A 14,494-nucleotide genomic window follows, 5' to 3' on the forward strand; every position below is an offset into this window, starting at 1 on the left:
GTCATGATCGTGGGTTCAGAATGTGCAATCTCAGAACTTTTGTGGTAAATATCTGCAAAGCACCTTGTGGATGGTACACACTGTTGCTGTTGAGTGTCATTGGTGGAGTGACTAAGTTTGTGGGTGTGGTGCCAGTGAAGTGGGTAGCTTTGTCCTGCATTATGTCAAGCTTCTTGAATATTGTTGGAGCTGCACCCGTCCAGGTAAGCAGGGGGTATTCCATCACAGTCCTGATTTGTACTTTGTAAATGTGGTTGGGTTCTGGGGAGTCATTAGATGAGTGACTCACTGCAATATTCTTTGCCTCTGACCTGCTGTTATAGCCTCTGCAGTTATATGGCGAGTCCAGTTCAGTTTCTCATCAGTGTTAATACTCAGAATGTTGTGGGGGATTCAATGACTGTAATGCCATTGAATGTCAAGGGGAGTGTTTAGATTGTCTCTAATTGGAGATGTTATTGCCTGTCATTTTGTGTGGCACAAACGTTACTTGTCAATTCTCAGCCCAAGCCTGGACATTGTTGCATTTGGAAATTGACTGCTTCTGTATCTGAGGAATCACAAATGATACTGTACATGGTACAATCATTTGTGAATTTCTCCACTTCTGACCTTATGATGGAGATAAGGTCATTGATGAAGCAGCTGAAGATGATTAGGTGAAAATACAGTGATGCATGTGCTACTTATTTCAGCGAGTGACCTTATTTAGACTTACTTCCTGCTCTTCATTGATAACCCTGACAAGTTTGTTATTCTTAATTACCTACTACCTCCCTTTCAAAATTATTGATGGTATCAACTTTAGCTCCAGGTTTTTGTCAGTGTTAGAATTGGAGGTCCCTTTAAGGATAAAACAGAAAAGCTCAGAGGTTGAGAGATGAAGCCCAAAGGACAATGTATTGAAGAGCTGGGTGAGTCATAGTTCCAGACTGTCTGTACTTTGTCTGTGTCAGCACTTGTGCCTGGGTGTCCTCTGAAAGAGGAAGCATGCTGTGTCCGTTGGTAGGCCCAAAGCTTTCAGAGAGGTGGAATGTCTTATTTTCATTTTCCAATTCCATTTAATTTAGTCCCTTTTCTCATTTCTGTTGATGCACTGGCTAGGGCAGTGAATATGGATATGAATATGAATTTATTTGTTTAATTAGAAACAAGGGTGATCTTGTTTCAAGGATAAATGATCAAAAGAATGTAAAAGTGTCACAGGATAGAAAAATAAATAGCTGGGTTCTTTATATTCCAGGTTTGAATTCAAATTCCGCACCCATGTCCTCAGAACATTAGCCTGGGCCTTGAGATTGCTAGTCCAGTGACATTACCATTAAACCACCATTCAACCACCATGCTGCTCCAATAGCTGGGTTCTTCTGCCCCTGGTGAATAGTGCTTGATATTTACTGACTGGTCACTTGATTATTTTATCATTGGTTTTCAAAATAGCGTTAGATTCTTGATCTTGATCTTTAGGTACCCAGTGTAGAGGGAGGGGGCAGCTAGTTGGGAACGCCTCCTTGTGGACCTACTTCTGCGTCAGGCTGAAGTGTTTACCAATAGGCCCAGACAGCAAGTCATACAGCAAATTGCAATTCCAGACTGTCTACCTACCTATCTATTTTGTGCAGTGACATTTGTGCTTGGATGTCCTTGGGGAGAGGGAGCATACGCTGCTCACCAATATACTTCAGGTTTTTGGAGATAATGCACTTCAGCCCGTGTGGTGTGCACTACAACACTGTTCCAATTCAGTTTTACCTCTTGTTTTCTCCACCTTTTGTTGTTTTTGTTTAGCCTCTGAAGTGGGCAGTGTTTTGTAATTTGTTATTTTCAATTAATCATTGGGTGTTTTGGTGGTGAGGGTCTTTTGATTTTAAAAAGCTAGGTTCATATTTTTTCTGTTCAGAAAAAAAGGGGGAAAATTGGGGTTCTGCGCCCCGATGGACAGTATTTGTTATCTGGTGGTTGGTTTATCTAAGGAAGAAAAAGCTGTGTTTTCACCTGTCGAGGTTAAAAAGATAGGGAAGGGCAAAGTCACATAGAAAATTGAAAATAAGAATTTAAGAATTTTGATGCTGTTTGATTGGGAGTCAGTTTAATCAGCGAACACAGGTGTTAAAAAGGGAATGTCCAGGTTTGGCTTCTGCACAGGGAAAGGATCCTGAAGGAGAATGGTGGAACTTAGTTTTTGTTAAACATTAAAACTCTTGTAAATCTCAAAGTCTTTGCTGCCTCATCCAATATGTGGAAATCTGTAAAATAGGTTTAAATGAAGCAAATATCAATAACTCAACTAAAACATTTTTCATCATCCTTTTAGATGCTTTCCAGTGATTTTTGTGATATCAATAATTTTCATGATCTCGATTGATTGATTCTTTTGTTAGTAATTTAATCTCATTCATTCTAATCAACTACTCCTAATCTTGATCTGTATTAGATCATCCACTTTATTCCTCTGACAGCCTTACCTCATTAGTAAATGCCCTTTGAAATGGCCGGTCAAGCCTAACAAGATGCTACATAAGTCCAAAAGCATCAATATAACCACACACATCCTGACATGATATTACGTGATCATTTTTCTCTGCTGTTTTCAACATCTTGGAACTACCTTCTGAATTGTGCTCTGGGTGTACCTACACCGCGTGGACTTTAGAGTTTCAAAGAGGTAGTTCATGATTAAGGGTGATTAGAAATATGCCATAATTATTCACCTAGCCAGTGATGCCACCCCCTCCCTCCTCCATGAAAGATTTTTTACAAAAATCCTCTGTGCTCTACCTAACACCTCCTTACATTTTTTTTCTGAACAATGGTGCCGTGAAGTATCCAGGATACTCCAGCTGAGACGTAACCAGTAAGCTAAAATTCTGCAAGCACAATACATTATCAGCAATATAACTGACAAGCAATGACTAGAAAGTGACAATTCTAAAATCCATCCTCCACTGTTGATAAATAACTATACTGCTTATCTCCCAATTCGTATTGGATAAGCATCATTCAGACCAAATAAATATTGGGAAGACTGAAGTCATGCTTTCGATCCTTGCTTGTCAATTCGTTCTCTACCTACTGACCATATTTTTCCTGTAATAGTTTAAGACTAGGCCGAAAACAACAAATGCTGGAGATCACAGCAGGTCAGGTAGTGTCCGTAGAGAGAGAGCAAGTCAATGTTAATAGTATGGATGACTCTTCATTAGAGCTGATGTGAAGCCAGTTGTTTGCCACCAAAGTGTTCCTCTGAGATGAGTCTGACGCCATATTCATGGAATCAACAAGTCTTCCTATTTCCAAGCCTTTTACATGGCTTGGCTTTGTCCCTTCTTAGCTTATCTGTTGCTGAATCCCTCATTCATGCTTTATTACGATTAAATTTGACTATCCTAATGTATTCGTGACTGTTCTCTCACAATCTGCAATCCATAACGTTGAGGTCATTGATAAGTCTGCTGCCCATGTCTTAAATCCTAACAAGTCCCATTCCCTTTTAACACCTGTGTTTGCTGATTACATTGACTCCCAGTCAAGCAGCATCAAAATTCTTAAATTCTCAATCTTGTTTTCAATTTTCTACACGACTTTGCCCTTCCCTATCTTTTTAATCTTTTCCAGCCCCATAACCTTCTGAAATAGCTGAACTCCTCTAATTATGACCTTTTGTCACCAAATTTCAATTGCTGTATAAGTAAGCCCCAATATTCTGGAATGCCCCTGCAAACTTCTCTGCTTTGCCTTCTTTTAAGACTCTGTAAAACCTAAATCATTGACCAAGCTTTTAGGTACCTCAAAGAACATTTCTTTGTGGTTTGGAATCAGCTAAGATTCACATTTCTTATCACTACCTACAAATTCTTGTTGGAATGCACCTAGAATAGAATTAGAATCTAGTGCACAAACACATAATGGAATGGCTTATTAATGCTAGCATTCTAGCGTTACGTGTGAAAAATGGACACGGGACATCTTCCTGCAGAAATCTGTTGGAAAGGAAGTTCACATTGACAAGGCAATTTAAAAATCTGGTTGAAACTTTGATTCTTCACTCAAACATTCGGTTATGTGTTATTTCTAAAAATTTTTGCAAATAACTCATTTGTGATCTATATGCTTTAGAATATAACTTTGTGTAAGGGATGAAGTTTTTAACTGGATAAATGGGGGCATCTATTTGAGAAACTGTTAAACACAATGGTGATGTAAATGCAACTCAGACAAGCCTTGGTTTATTCCACTTACAAGGTAGCTTACAAGTCTGTATTTATCTTGCAAGATTATAATCGATGGTGGAAAGACTTATATGGTGTTCTCTAAGCTAGTAATGACTTAGGCATTCAATAAGAATATACAATATTTATATGGGTTATAGAATCAAACTCTTGAGGTAAAATAATTTCTATTTCTGATTCTGTTTTACATTGTTATACTGATGGCTATGGAACTTGAAGGTTTACTTGTTTACAATACCTCAGAAAGCAGGCAATTTTGCTACAGTGTAGGCTGACATACATTGGATTGAGAGAACCAAAACATTGTTCATCAAACTTGCATTTGAAGCAGAAAAAAATACTACTTTTATCATATACTGTGCTACTTTGAAATGTTATCTAGCCAACTCACCAGCTCTATTTAATCTTTCCCTAAAATTTAATCTTTCGCCCAAATGTGTGGTCTCTGAACTAGAAATATCTACTTTGTCCTCTATCTGTTCCTGTTTCTTCTCAACCATTTGATTAAACACGTTCTCCGATAATTCTACTTCAACTTCTTTATCTTTATTCTTTAATGTCTCCTCCTGCTTCAACCTGTGGCTTTGTGTTCTTATTATCACACAACCAAGAAAAATCCTAGGATGTACTTCCTGTCATACCTCAGTTGCCTGATTTTTCCGCTGGCTTTTCAACCACAGTAGGCAGCACTCCTATCTGTGATCCAGATATATCATTACCAAAGATAAATTATATTCCTGGAGCCGAGAGTTCCTCTAGGATTCCTACCACCACTCCTTCACTTTCTTCTGGAAGCTGCAAGCTCACTTTTTATATAATGGAGCATTTTGTGTCTCATCATGAATTCCACGTATTCCCCCAAAAGTCCTTCTTAATGATATATCTCCTTATCTCTAAATATCAATGATTGACAGGCTCCGTATCTCTTAAAATTATAATTTATTTATCTTCTCCTTCTGGCATATGTGCGTAAACCTTACCATTGCAAGTAAAGAATTATAGAATCCCTACAGTGTGGAAACAAGATACACTGACTTTCCAGAGAGTAACCCATCCAGACCCATTCCCGACAAAAGCCCTAATCTGTTATGGACCAGGCCAGACCCCTCAAAATATTTCAAGAAGGTAGCCTAGACCCTAGCTTTCTCTTATTTTAAAGGCAAGGATGAAGTGGATAGTCCAGGTGGGATGTAGCTTGTCAAACCACTCGACTGTAAACAAAACAGTATGTATTTAAACCCTACAGTTGAAACGGGAACAAAAGAAAACAGAATTGTGAATAACAACTATTTGATAACTCAACTGACTGGATACTGCAACTTAGCTAAGGAGCTGTTCCAACTCCCATAACATCCCATAAACACACCCTTTAGCAAAAGGTGAATTCAAATGCAGGTTCTTACAGGCAGGAAAAATTTTAGAGAAGCCAGGCAAGAATCATCTGCTGAAGCATGGAACCTTTTTTACACTGCAGCAGATTCTGACTGCCTGCTAAAACTAAATCAAACTAGAAAACACCTGAACTGGGAGAATTGGCCACTGTCCTGCCATTGTTAAAGTAGACATTTCCAGACATTTCAGCACTTCTGCCTTTACAACCTCTCTTGAAAAACCCAAAGACAAAATAACCTTGTTAAACTAACAGCATTGTCACACATAATGATTCTCTAATATTTCATTTTTGTCTGCCTGTCTTATTTGCCCTCTCTGGTTTCCCTTCATCTTGATGTGGCCTAAATCTGATCCTTAATTGCCCTCTGAAATAGCTTAGCAAACCAATAGGGAAGGGCAATAAGTTCAGACCTTGTCAGTCATGCCCAAGTTCCATGAAAGAATGGAGAAAATTATTTACTCTCTGAACAGAGTAGATAGGGAAATTATCTACTCTGAATTAGTAGATGATGCTTGTTAGTAGCTTGTGGTGACCCTCCCATTGTGATTATTTTTATTATGAATGCTGAATTTTACAATATGGCTATGTTTTGATTCAAAATGTCTAACTCGGAGTAAAACAGAATTTAGTTTAAATATCTCCATTCTGGTGAAATAATCTTGAAAAGAGACCCATTCAGATGGTGACAGTTATAACAATTTTGGCAACCTTCCACAGAAAGTAGATGCTTAAGATGTAAAAACAAAAGGACTAGTGCTGTGGGAAATCAGCAAGAACAGTTTTAATACCAAAGTAAGATGGTATTAAGAGTTGGTTTTCAGGATTTTTAAAACAAGATTAAAGAGAACAGAATAGATTTAAGGAATGGAGAGTGTATATTAAGGGGTTATTTTTTACTTGTGACAGGATGATGAAACAGCATACATCATCATATGGAGTTATGTATTGCCACATGACCTTGCTCTCTCTTTTAGCCTCATAAAAGATGAAGCATGTAAGATATTTCCTAAATACAGCTACAGCTCATTCTGGTATAACGCAATGGTTGTGTTCCTCTTTGATCCCACGCTATGGAAAGTCGCTATAGAAAATCACTATAACTGTTCAGTAGAAAGTTTGCATTAACCAAACAGTGCCCACAATTCATCAACACACTATAGCCAATTCGCTTTGACAAAATGCATGTTATACCAGAATGGCCTGTAATGGTTTCCTTACCTTAGCATGTTTTTTAAATACTTGTTGGTGCCAGTCATATCTGAGAAAACTCTGGCTCAGTGAACAACTGTTGATGGTCACATGAAGTTTGAACATACATGGAGCAAGGTGAATTTTTGCTTGACAACTGGGAGTGACAGTGCGAACTGTTCCTGTACTGTTACAAATCTGACATAAGGGTGATGTTGCACAAACATTTTCACTATATATATATTGTTTTAGTCAAAGTGAAAGTAGATTTTTGTTTCATTTAATTGCATGTTAATTCATGTTTGATTTATTTTGATTTTAGTTTACGTTATGGACAAGGCCAGATCCCTTCAAAACATTTCAAGAAAGTAGCCCAGACCCTAACTTTGCTAGTTGTTTTAAGCAGGTGTAACAAATATATTGCAGGAATGATGCGTCTGGCCAACCTTAAGTTTTTAAAAATTATTCACAAGATTACTGAATGAAACCTTAACAAAAGAGAACACAATATTGAATGACTTAACCTATCCAAAAACCCAATAGATTATCCCAAATACTTGAACAATTCCCAAAAACACGCCTTTGCACAAAAGGTAAAATCAAACACTGGTTCTTCCAGGAGAGAAGTCAGAGAGAGAGTACCAGCCTGGACCTGCTTCTTTGGGTCCAGTAGCTTTTCCCCCACTACTCATAAAAACCAAACCAAACCAGAGAAAAGCAGAGCTGGGAGAACTTTGATTGTACAAGTGTCTTCTTTTTTTTTACTTGAAAGCCTTCTGCTTCAGGCAATATCTGTTAGCTATAATCAAATTGGCCCTAAAACCCTTCAACCCCAGACTTTTCACAGTCTGTTCTTTTGTACCTTTCTGGAAGAAAAAAGCCAGGGACAACATAACCTTGTTAGAGGAGCAGCATAAAGTATGAAATACTGTCATTCAGTTCTTCCCATAGGTTATTGAGAAATTTATTTTTAAAAGTTATTGGTCTCTCTGGAAATGTTGAAATTTTGATTTTCCTATAAATGCTTGATTGAGAATAGAACTCAATATCTATGGAACATTGTTCAGCAGTTTATTTGCTAGATAGTATATTCAATTTTGTAAAGATAATTTAAGTGGGATATCTCTGGTGACTACCAAACCAACCTTGGGTAGGGAAACTGTGGTTTAAGAACAATGCTGCCATCCTACCTATTTATACATTGAACAATCAGGGCATACTAGTTACTACTTCCAAAATTCAATCCTGGTTACTAGATTGCTGCATCGCTTGACCAACTGTCAAAATGGAAATAATTAAAATAGACAATACAAAGAATTTGGTCAACAGAAGTTATCTCAAATATTACCTTGTAGCCACTCCACTCCATCCTGTAGTCCTTCCCCATTCAGAGCACTGCAGGCACTAGGGGAAAAAGACATCAGAATGAAAATGAGAATAACGCTCACAAACCTTTTTCTTGATTTGTAAGTGACAATGCATGCCAAAATTAGGGAATGAAAGCAGCTTTAAAAAGAAGTCGCTATTCTCTCAAAATGCGTTAAGAAAAATCTGATTTTGGTTTGAAAATACTCGTAGCAACAACATAGTTAGGCATGGCAAGTGAACATCCGGACTATTGAATTTCCTCTCTGAACTATAATTTTCACATGTGGCACTAATTGTGTTTTGACATTTTCTTTGGTTGTTGAAAATATTACTTTTGCACTCACCAAGCTTTCATTCATTTGGTGAAGATTCCACTCTGCATCTAATGCCTTCATTCAGATCACATCTTGTAATCACGGGGATGGAAATCTGGGGGAATCCCAAAATGGAAGGAAATATAGCTGGTACCAGGAAAGTGAAAGGATACTCTGGAGACTAGAAAGCATGTGAAATAAAGTTGAGCATTAAGTATGCTTCAAAAGCAGAATTATGTCAAAAAGATAAAAGGAAGGGCATTCTACCTGAATGCATGCAGCATTCACAACAAGGTAGACAATCAAAAGGCATAAATAGAGATACATGGGTATGATCTTATTACTGTCACAAAAACATGGCTGCATGAGGACTGGTTACTGAATATTCAAACATATTCAACTTTTAGGAACAACACACAAGAAAGAAAAGGAGCTTGACTTGGAGGGCCCCAGTACGTTTTTATGGGAAGATCTCAAATCGGAAGAACGAATTGTGTAATCTGTTTTGGTGGAAAGAAACAGCACAGAGAAGTAGATATTTATTGGAAATATTTATAGGCCACCAGATGGTAGTGATAGTATTAGGCATGATATTAATCAAGTGGCGAGATAAGTGCATAGCATTAGAACACAGTTATTGTAGGTAACTTCAATCTGTATGTAAACTGCATGAGCTAATTAGGCACTAAAGCTCTGGAGGACAGGTTTCTGTAAGGGTGAAAGAACACAGGGAGCTACAGACCTATTGGTCTTGCATTGTAGTAGGGAAAATGCTGGAGTCTACTACAAAGGATGAGAAACAGATATCTGGTTGATAATGATCTGATTGGGCACAGTTAGCATGAATTTGCAAATGGGAAGCTATATTTAACAAACTTGTTTGAGTTTTTCGAAGATGTTGCTAACAACACTGATAAAAAGGAGAACCAATGGATGTTGCATACTTAAATTTTCAGAAGGCTGTTGATAAATTTCCGTACATTATCTTGGTTAGAAAAATGAAAGTACATGGGATAGAAGGTAAAACATTGGCATGGATGAATGATTTAGCTAAAAGACAGTAAATAGTGTTTAGAAATCATTCTTGCGCTGGCAGGTTATAAATATTACATGACCATAAGATTCATTACCAGCTGTTTTATTATATATCAATGATTTGGAATTGGCGACTCAGGGCCTCTGTGCCAGGGTGGTAGTGTTCCTATCTCTGAGCCAGATGGCCTTGGTTCAAGTCCTATTTTCTCCAGTGATTATATAATAATATCTCTGAACAAGATTTAGAATTAGAGGCCAAATGTAATATTTCCAAATTTGTGGATTATACAAAGTGACTAGGAATGTGTATTATGAAGATGATGTGAAGTGGCTTTAGGAGAATTTGCATAGGCTGAATTAATGAGCAAAAACACAGCAATTAGAATATAACTTGGTAAAATATTAGGTTATCCATTTTTGGCAAGACAAACAGATGTGCAGATTATTTCTTATTCCATATAAATAAAATGTAACATAGCAAAATGTATGGTTATCCACTTTGGTAAGACAAACAGATGTGCATTTAGTCTGTTCAACTCTCTTAGGAGGTAAGAGGTTGGAAAGTGTATTTGTACAATGGGATCTTAGTGTCTTTATCAATAAAGGTAAGGTAAAATCACTGTTGCCGCAGAGAACCATCGAGCTACTCTTTCATTAGAGATGACTGGTGGTCAGTGTAACCCAAGGTCACCACACCCCAGGTAAGGAACAAGGTCGAGAAGGAGGGTCCTTCATGGTAACTTCAGAATGGGAATTGAACCCGTGCTGTTGGAGTTACTCCAAATTGCAAACCAGCCATCCAGCCAACTGAGCTAAGCAGCCCTACTCTATTGTCAGTATATCACAGAAGTCTTGTTTCAGATGTATGGAGCATGGTTAGACCCCATCTGGATTAATGTGTGCAGTTTTGTTCTCCTCATTTCATGAACGAATATATTGCTATATAGGGAGTGCAACAACAAAGACTTGTGGCCGGGATGGTGGGATTGTCCTCTGAAGAGAAGTTGGGCACACTGGGCTTTTATTTCTAGAGTTTTGAAGAATGAGAGGTGAGCTCATTGAAACTTATAAAATATTTAATTGAATAGAGGAGGAAATGGAAATAAGATGTTTCCCTTGGTTGTGGAGTCCAGAACCAGAGGACACAACTTAAGAGGATTCCACATAGGTCTGAGAAGAGTTTTGTTTTTTAAACTCAGTTGTGATTAGAGGAATTCACGACCACTGAGTGCTGTACAAGTTCAGTATTTGAGTATGTCTAAGGTAGAAATTGATATATTTCTAATTACCAGTGGCATACAGGGTTGTGGAGTGGGGGTAAGTAAACACAGAAACAGAAGCAGAAATAATCCATTCAACCCTTCAAGCTTCTTTGCTGTTCAAAATGATCATGATTGATAGCAAGTGACAGCCTCTCCAGTATTCTGGCTGTGGTAGAGAATTCCATAGGTTCATTATGCTTTGAGTGAAGAAATCTTTCCTTATCTCCAATCCTAGATGGTCCACCTGAGACTGTCTGCCCGGGTTCTGGGCTACCTAACCAGAGAATATATTTTCCCTGCATTTAATCTGTTCAGCTCTGTTAGTTAATATATAGTTCAATCAGATCCCCTTTCATCCTTCTAAACTCTAACAAATAAAGGCCCAGTTGAACTAAGCTCTCCTCCATAAGACTGTGCTGCCATCTCCAGCACAGGCCTAGTAAAATTCTGCTGCACTCCTTTTGTCCTCTTGCCTTTACTCCTCTAACCTTTCTTAGGTTGGGAGACCAAAACTGTATGCAGTACCCCAGGTGTGGTCTCACTAAGGCTCTGACTAACTGCAGTAAGACATCTCTACTTCGGAATTTAAATTCGCTTGCAATGAAGGTCAATATATCATTTGTCCTCCTAATTGCTTGCTGCATCTTCCTGTCTGTTTGGATTGGCTGGTGTACAGGAAACCCAGATCATTTTGTTCATACACACTTCCCAATATCGGCATTTAAATAATATTCTTCTTTACTGTTTTTCATATCAAAGTATATAACTTCAAATTTAGCCACCTTGTTGGGCGGCACAGTGGCTCAGTGGTTGGCACTGCTGCCTCACAGCACCAGGGTCCCGGGTTCAATTCCAGCCTGTCTGTTTGGAGTTTGCACATTCCCCAGGTGTCTGAATGGGTTTCCTACCACAGTCCAAAGATGTGCAGGTCAGGTGGATTGACCATGCTAAATTGCCCATACTGTCAGGTGCATTAGTCAGAGGGGAATGGGTCTGGGTGGGTTACTCTTCAAAGGGTTGGTGTGGACTTGAAGGGCCTGTTTCCACACTGTAGGGAATCTAATCTAATCTATTGCATCTACCATGCTTGTCCACTCACCCAATTTGTCTAAACCGCCTTGAATGCTCTATGTGTCCTTCTAATACTCATTGTCCTGATCAGTTTTTAAAAACTAGTGTTTGTGTTACTGTGGAACCATTTGCAGCCATTTATGCTGCAAAACTGATTTCTCAAACTATAATTTACATAATGAGGTGCCTGTCAGATGAGCATTTTGATGACCAACTCTAATTCCTTCTTGAATGGAAATGTTCACTTACAGGAGGAATTAAGCACTAAGTGCAGTGACTTTTTTTTCATAAGGGAGTTAGCACTTAAGAAGATTATTTGTTTTTACAAAAGATTAGTTAAAGCAATTCCAATATATTAAATGTATTTTTACATCAAGAATTTTTTCAGTAGTGACAACTTTATTTTCTGTCTGGATGTTGTCTGAGGTGTATGTCTGTACCAACTAAGTGTCTTTGCATGGAGTAGGATGGCAAAACGCGGGTAAGCACTGGCACAATGTTGTACAGGAGCTGTACTGGCCTTGGGCCTTACGAGGAACATTGGTATGAAGTTGGAGATTGGGGTCCACGGACATGGGTAGATGGGCATAGAGTACCATGGGGGTTATCAGGTGCCATGGGAGATAGATGTATTAGCACAGGATGGCACAAAGGTTTTCAGGGTCCATGGTAGATTCATACATGGTCATAGGTATTGAGGTATTAACATCCATGGGGCATAAAAAGATAGGCACAGACTGGCATGGGAGTATCAGATGCCTTGGGAAATATAGCACAGCATATATGCTGATTCTGAATATAAGGGGCGATGGGCATGTCTACAGGGATTATAAAGGGTAAAAGGGTATTAGGTGGCAGGGAGAAGGTCGGCGGAACATCAAGGGCCGAAGGGCCTGTACTGCGCTGTAATGTTCTATGAATAATAACTGGATATTTTGTGTTTTAATCTTCATTTTGAACAAAGTGCCAAAGTTCCTGTGCAGCCTTTCTAACTAAATCGCCCCAGGAAGCTTCAACCCCTCTGCTTTTCCTGGGTCGCCTCGCCTGACTTCTGATCCAATCCAAAAATGGAAAGTGCAATTGGCCATTTTTAAGGCTTACGGAGCTGGGATTTCCCCTACTGCAGTGCACTTATCTGGAATGAAACCCAGGGTCTCCGTCCTTTTCTTCCAGTGGCTTTAGATTCTTGCATTAGGCTTGCTGTCACAAATTTCTAAGTTATTGTTTTTGATTCTCTCGACCTTTTATTCAAGTCTGTACAATAGATTTTGGGTGTATCGATTACATGCATTAGAAAAATTCACTCTGAAGTATTAGTTCTAGAACAAAGTTGTTCAATTGTCCTATATAATCTAGTATTTGAATATGCTGATTGCTGAACATATAAATTTTGAATCAGAAATTATTTTATTTGTACAGATGTCTGAATTTTAAGGTGGTACATTTCATATATACCTAAAATATTTACTGGGAGTCATGTGATATTATATTCAATATAGGCAAAAATGTACAATTGATTAGCCACAAGATATTCGGTCAGGCCCAGATGAAATTGGCATACCAATTTAAAGTACTTCTACTTTCTATCTATTTGTAGCCGAATTCCTACTTGCCACACTTTAGAACAAAACCTAAGAAAATTCTGAGGAAGGGGGTCCTTGTTCTGAGGAACGGTAATCAGACCCAAAACGTTAACTCTTCACAGATGCTGCCAGACCGGCTGCATTTTTACAGCAACTTCTGTTTTTGATTCCACGAATAGTCAGTTAGCCCACTCCCAGATGTTTCTCTTTATCCACTGGGAGGTCTCCATAAAAAATGTAGAGTTAGCACAATCCCTCAATCCATCCGAAATTTGCTCAATTTCCTTTTCTCAAGCCAATTACTATTCTTGTCAGCATAGAGTCATAGAGATGTACAGCATGGAAACAGACCCTTCGGTCCAACCCGTCCATGCCGACCAGATATCCCAACCAAATCTAGTCCCACCTGCCAGCACCCGACCCATATCCCTCCAAACCCTTCCCATTCATCTACCCATCCAAATGCCTCTTAAATGTTGCAATTATACCACCCTCCATCACTTCCTCTGGCAGCTCATTCCATACACGTACCACTCTGTGTGGAAAGGTTTGCCCCTTAGGTCTCCTTTATACCTTTCCCCTCTCACCCTAAACCTATGCTAGTTCTGGATTCCCTGACCCCAGGGAAAAGACTTTGCCTATTTACCCTATCCATGCCCCTCATAATTTTGCAAATCTCTCTAAGGTCACCCATCAGCCTCCGACGCTCCAGGGAAAACAGCCCCAGCCTGTTAAGCCTCTCCCTATAGCTCAAATCCCCCAACCTGGCAACATCCTTGTAAATCTTTTCTGAACCCTTTCAAGTTTCACAACATCTTTCCGATAGGAAGATCAGAATTGCACACAATATTCCAACAGTGGCCTAACCAATGTCCTGTATAGCCGCAACATGACCTTCCTCCTGTACTCAATACTCTGACCAATAAAGGAAAGCATACCAAACGCCGCCTTCACTATCCTATCTACCTGCGACTCCACTTTTAAGGAGCTATGAACCTGTACTCCAAAGTCTCTTTGTTCAGCAACATCCCTAGGACCTTACCATTAAGAG

At 38.9% G+C, this 14,494-nt stretch overlaps 1 protein-coding gene across 1 annotated transcript in view; it reads right to left on the reverse strand.

Moving 5' to 3' along the window:
- Positions 1–8,049: 8,049 nt before the first annotated feature.
- Positions 8,050–14,494, reverse strand: part of LOC122557554 (ADP-ribosylation factor-like protein 6) — a 28,387-nt gene continuing 21,942 nt past the window's right edge. The window contains exons 6-7 of the mRNA XM_043705301.1: positions 8,159–8,214; positions 8,050–8,087 (exon numbers count right to left, since the gene is read on the reverse strand). Coding sequence (XP_043561236.1) covers positions 8,050–8,087; positions 8,159–8,214 — 94 coding nt within the window. The remainder of the gene's footprint in view (positions 8,088–8,158; positions 8,215–14,494) is intronic.

This window comes from Chiloscyllium plagiosum, chromosome 15 (assembly GCF_004010195.1).
Source record: "Chiloscyllium plagiosum isolate BGI_BamShark_2017 chromosome 15, ASM401019v2, whole genome shotgun sequence".
Taxonomy (NCBI): domain Eukaryota; kingdom Metazoa; phylum Chordata; class Chondrichthyes; order Orectolobiformes; family Hemiscylliidae; genus Chiloscyllium; species Chiloscyllium plagiosum.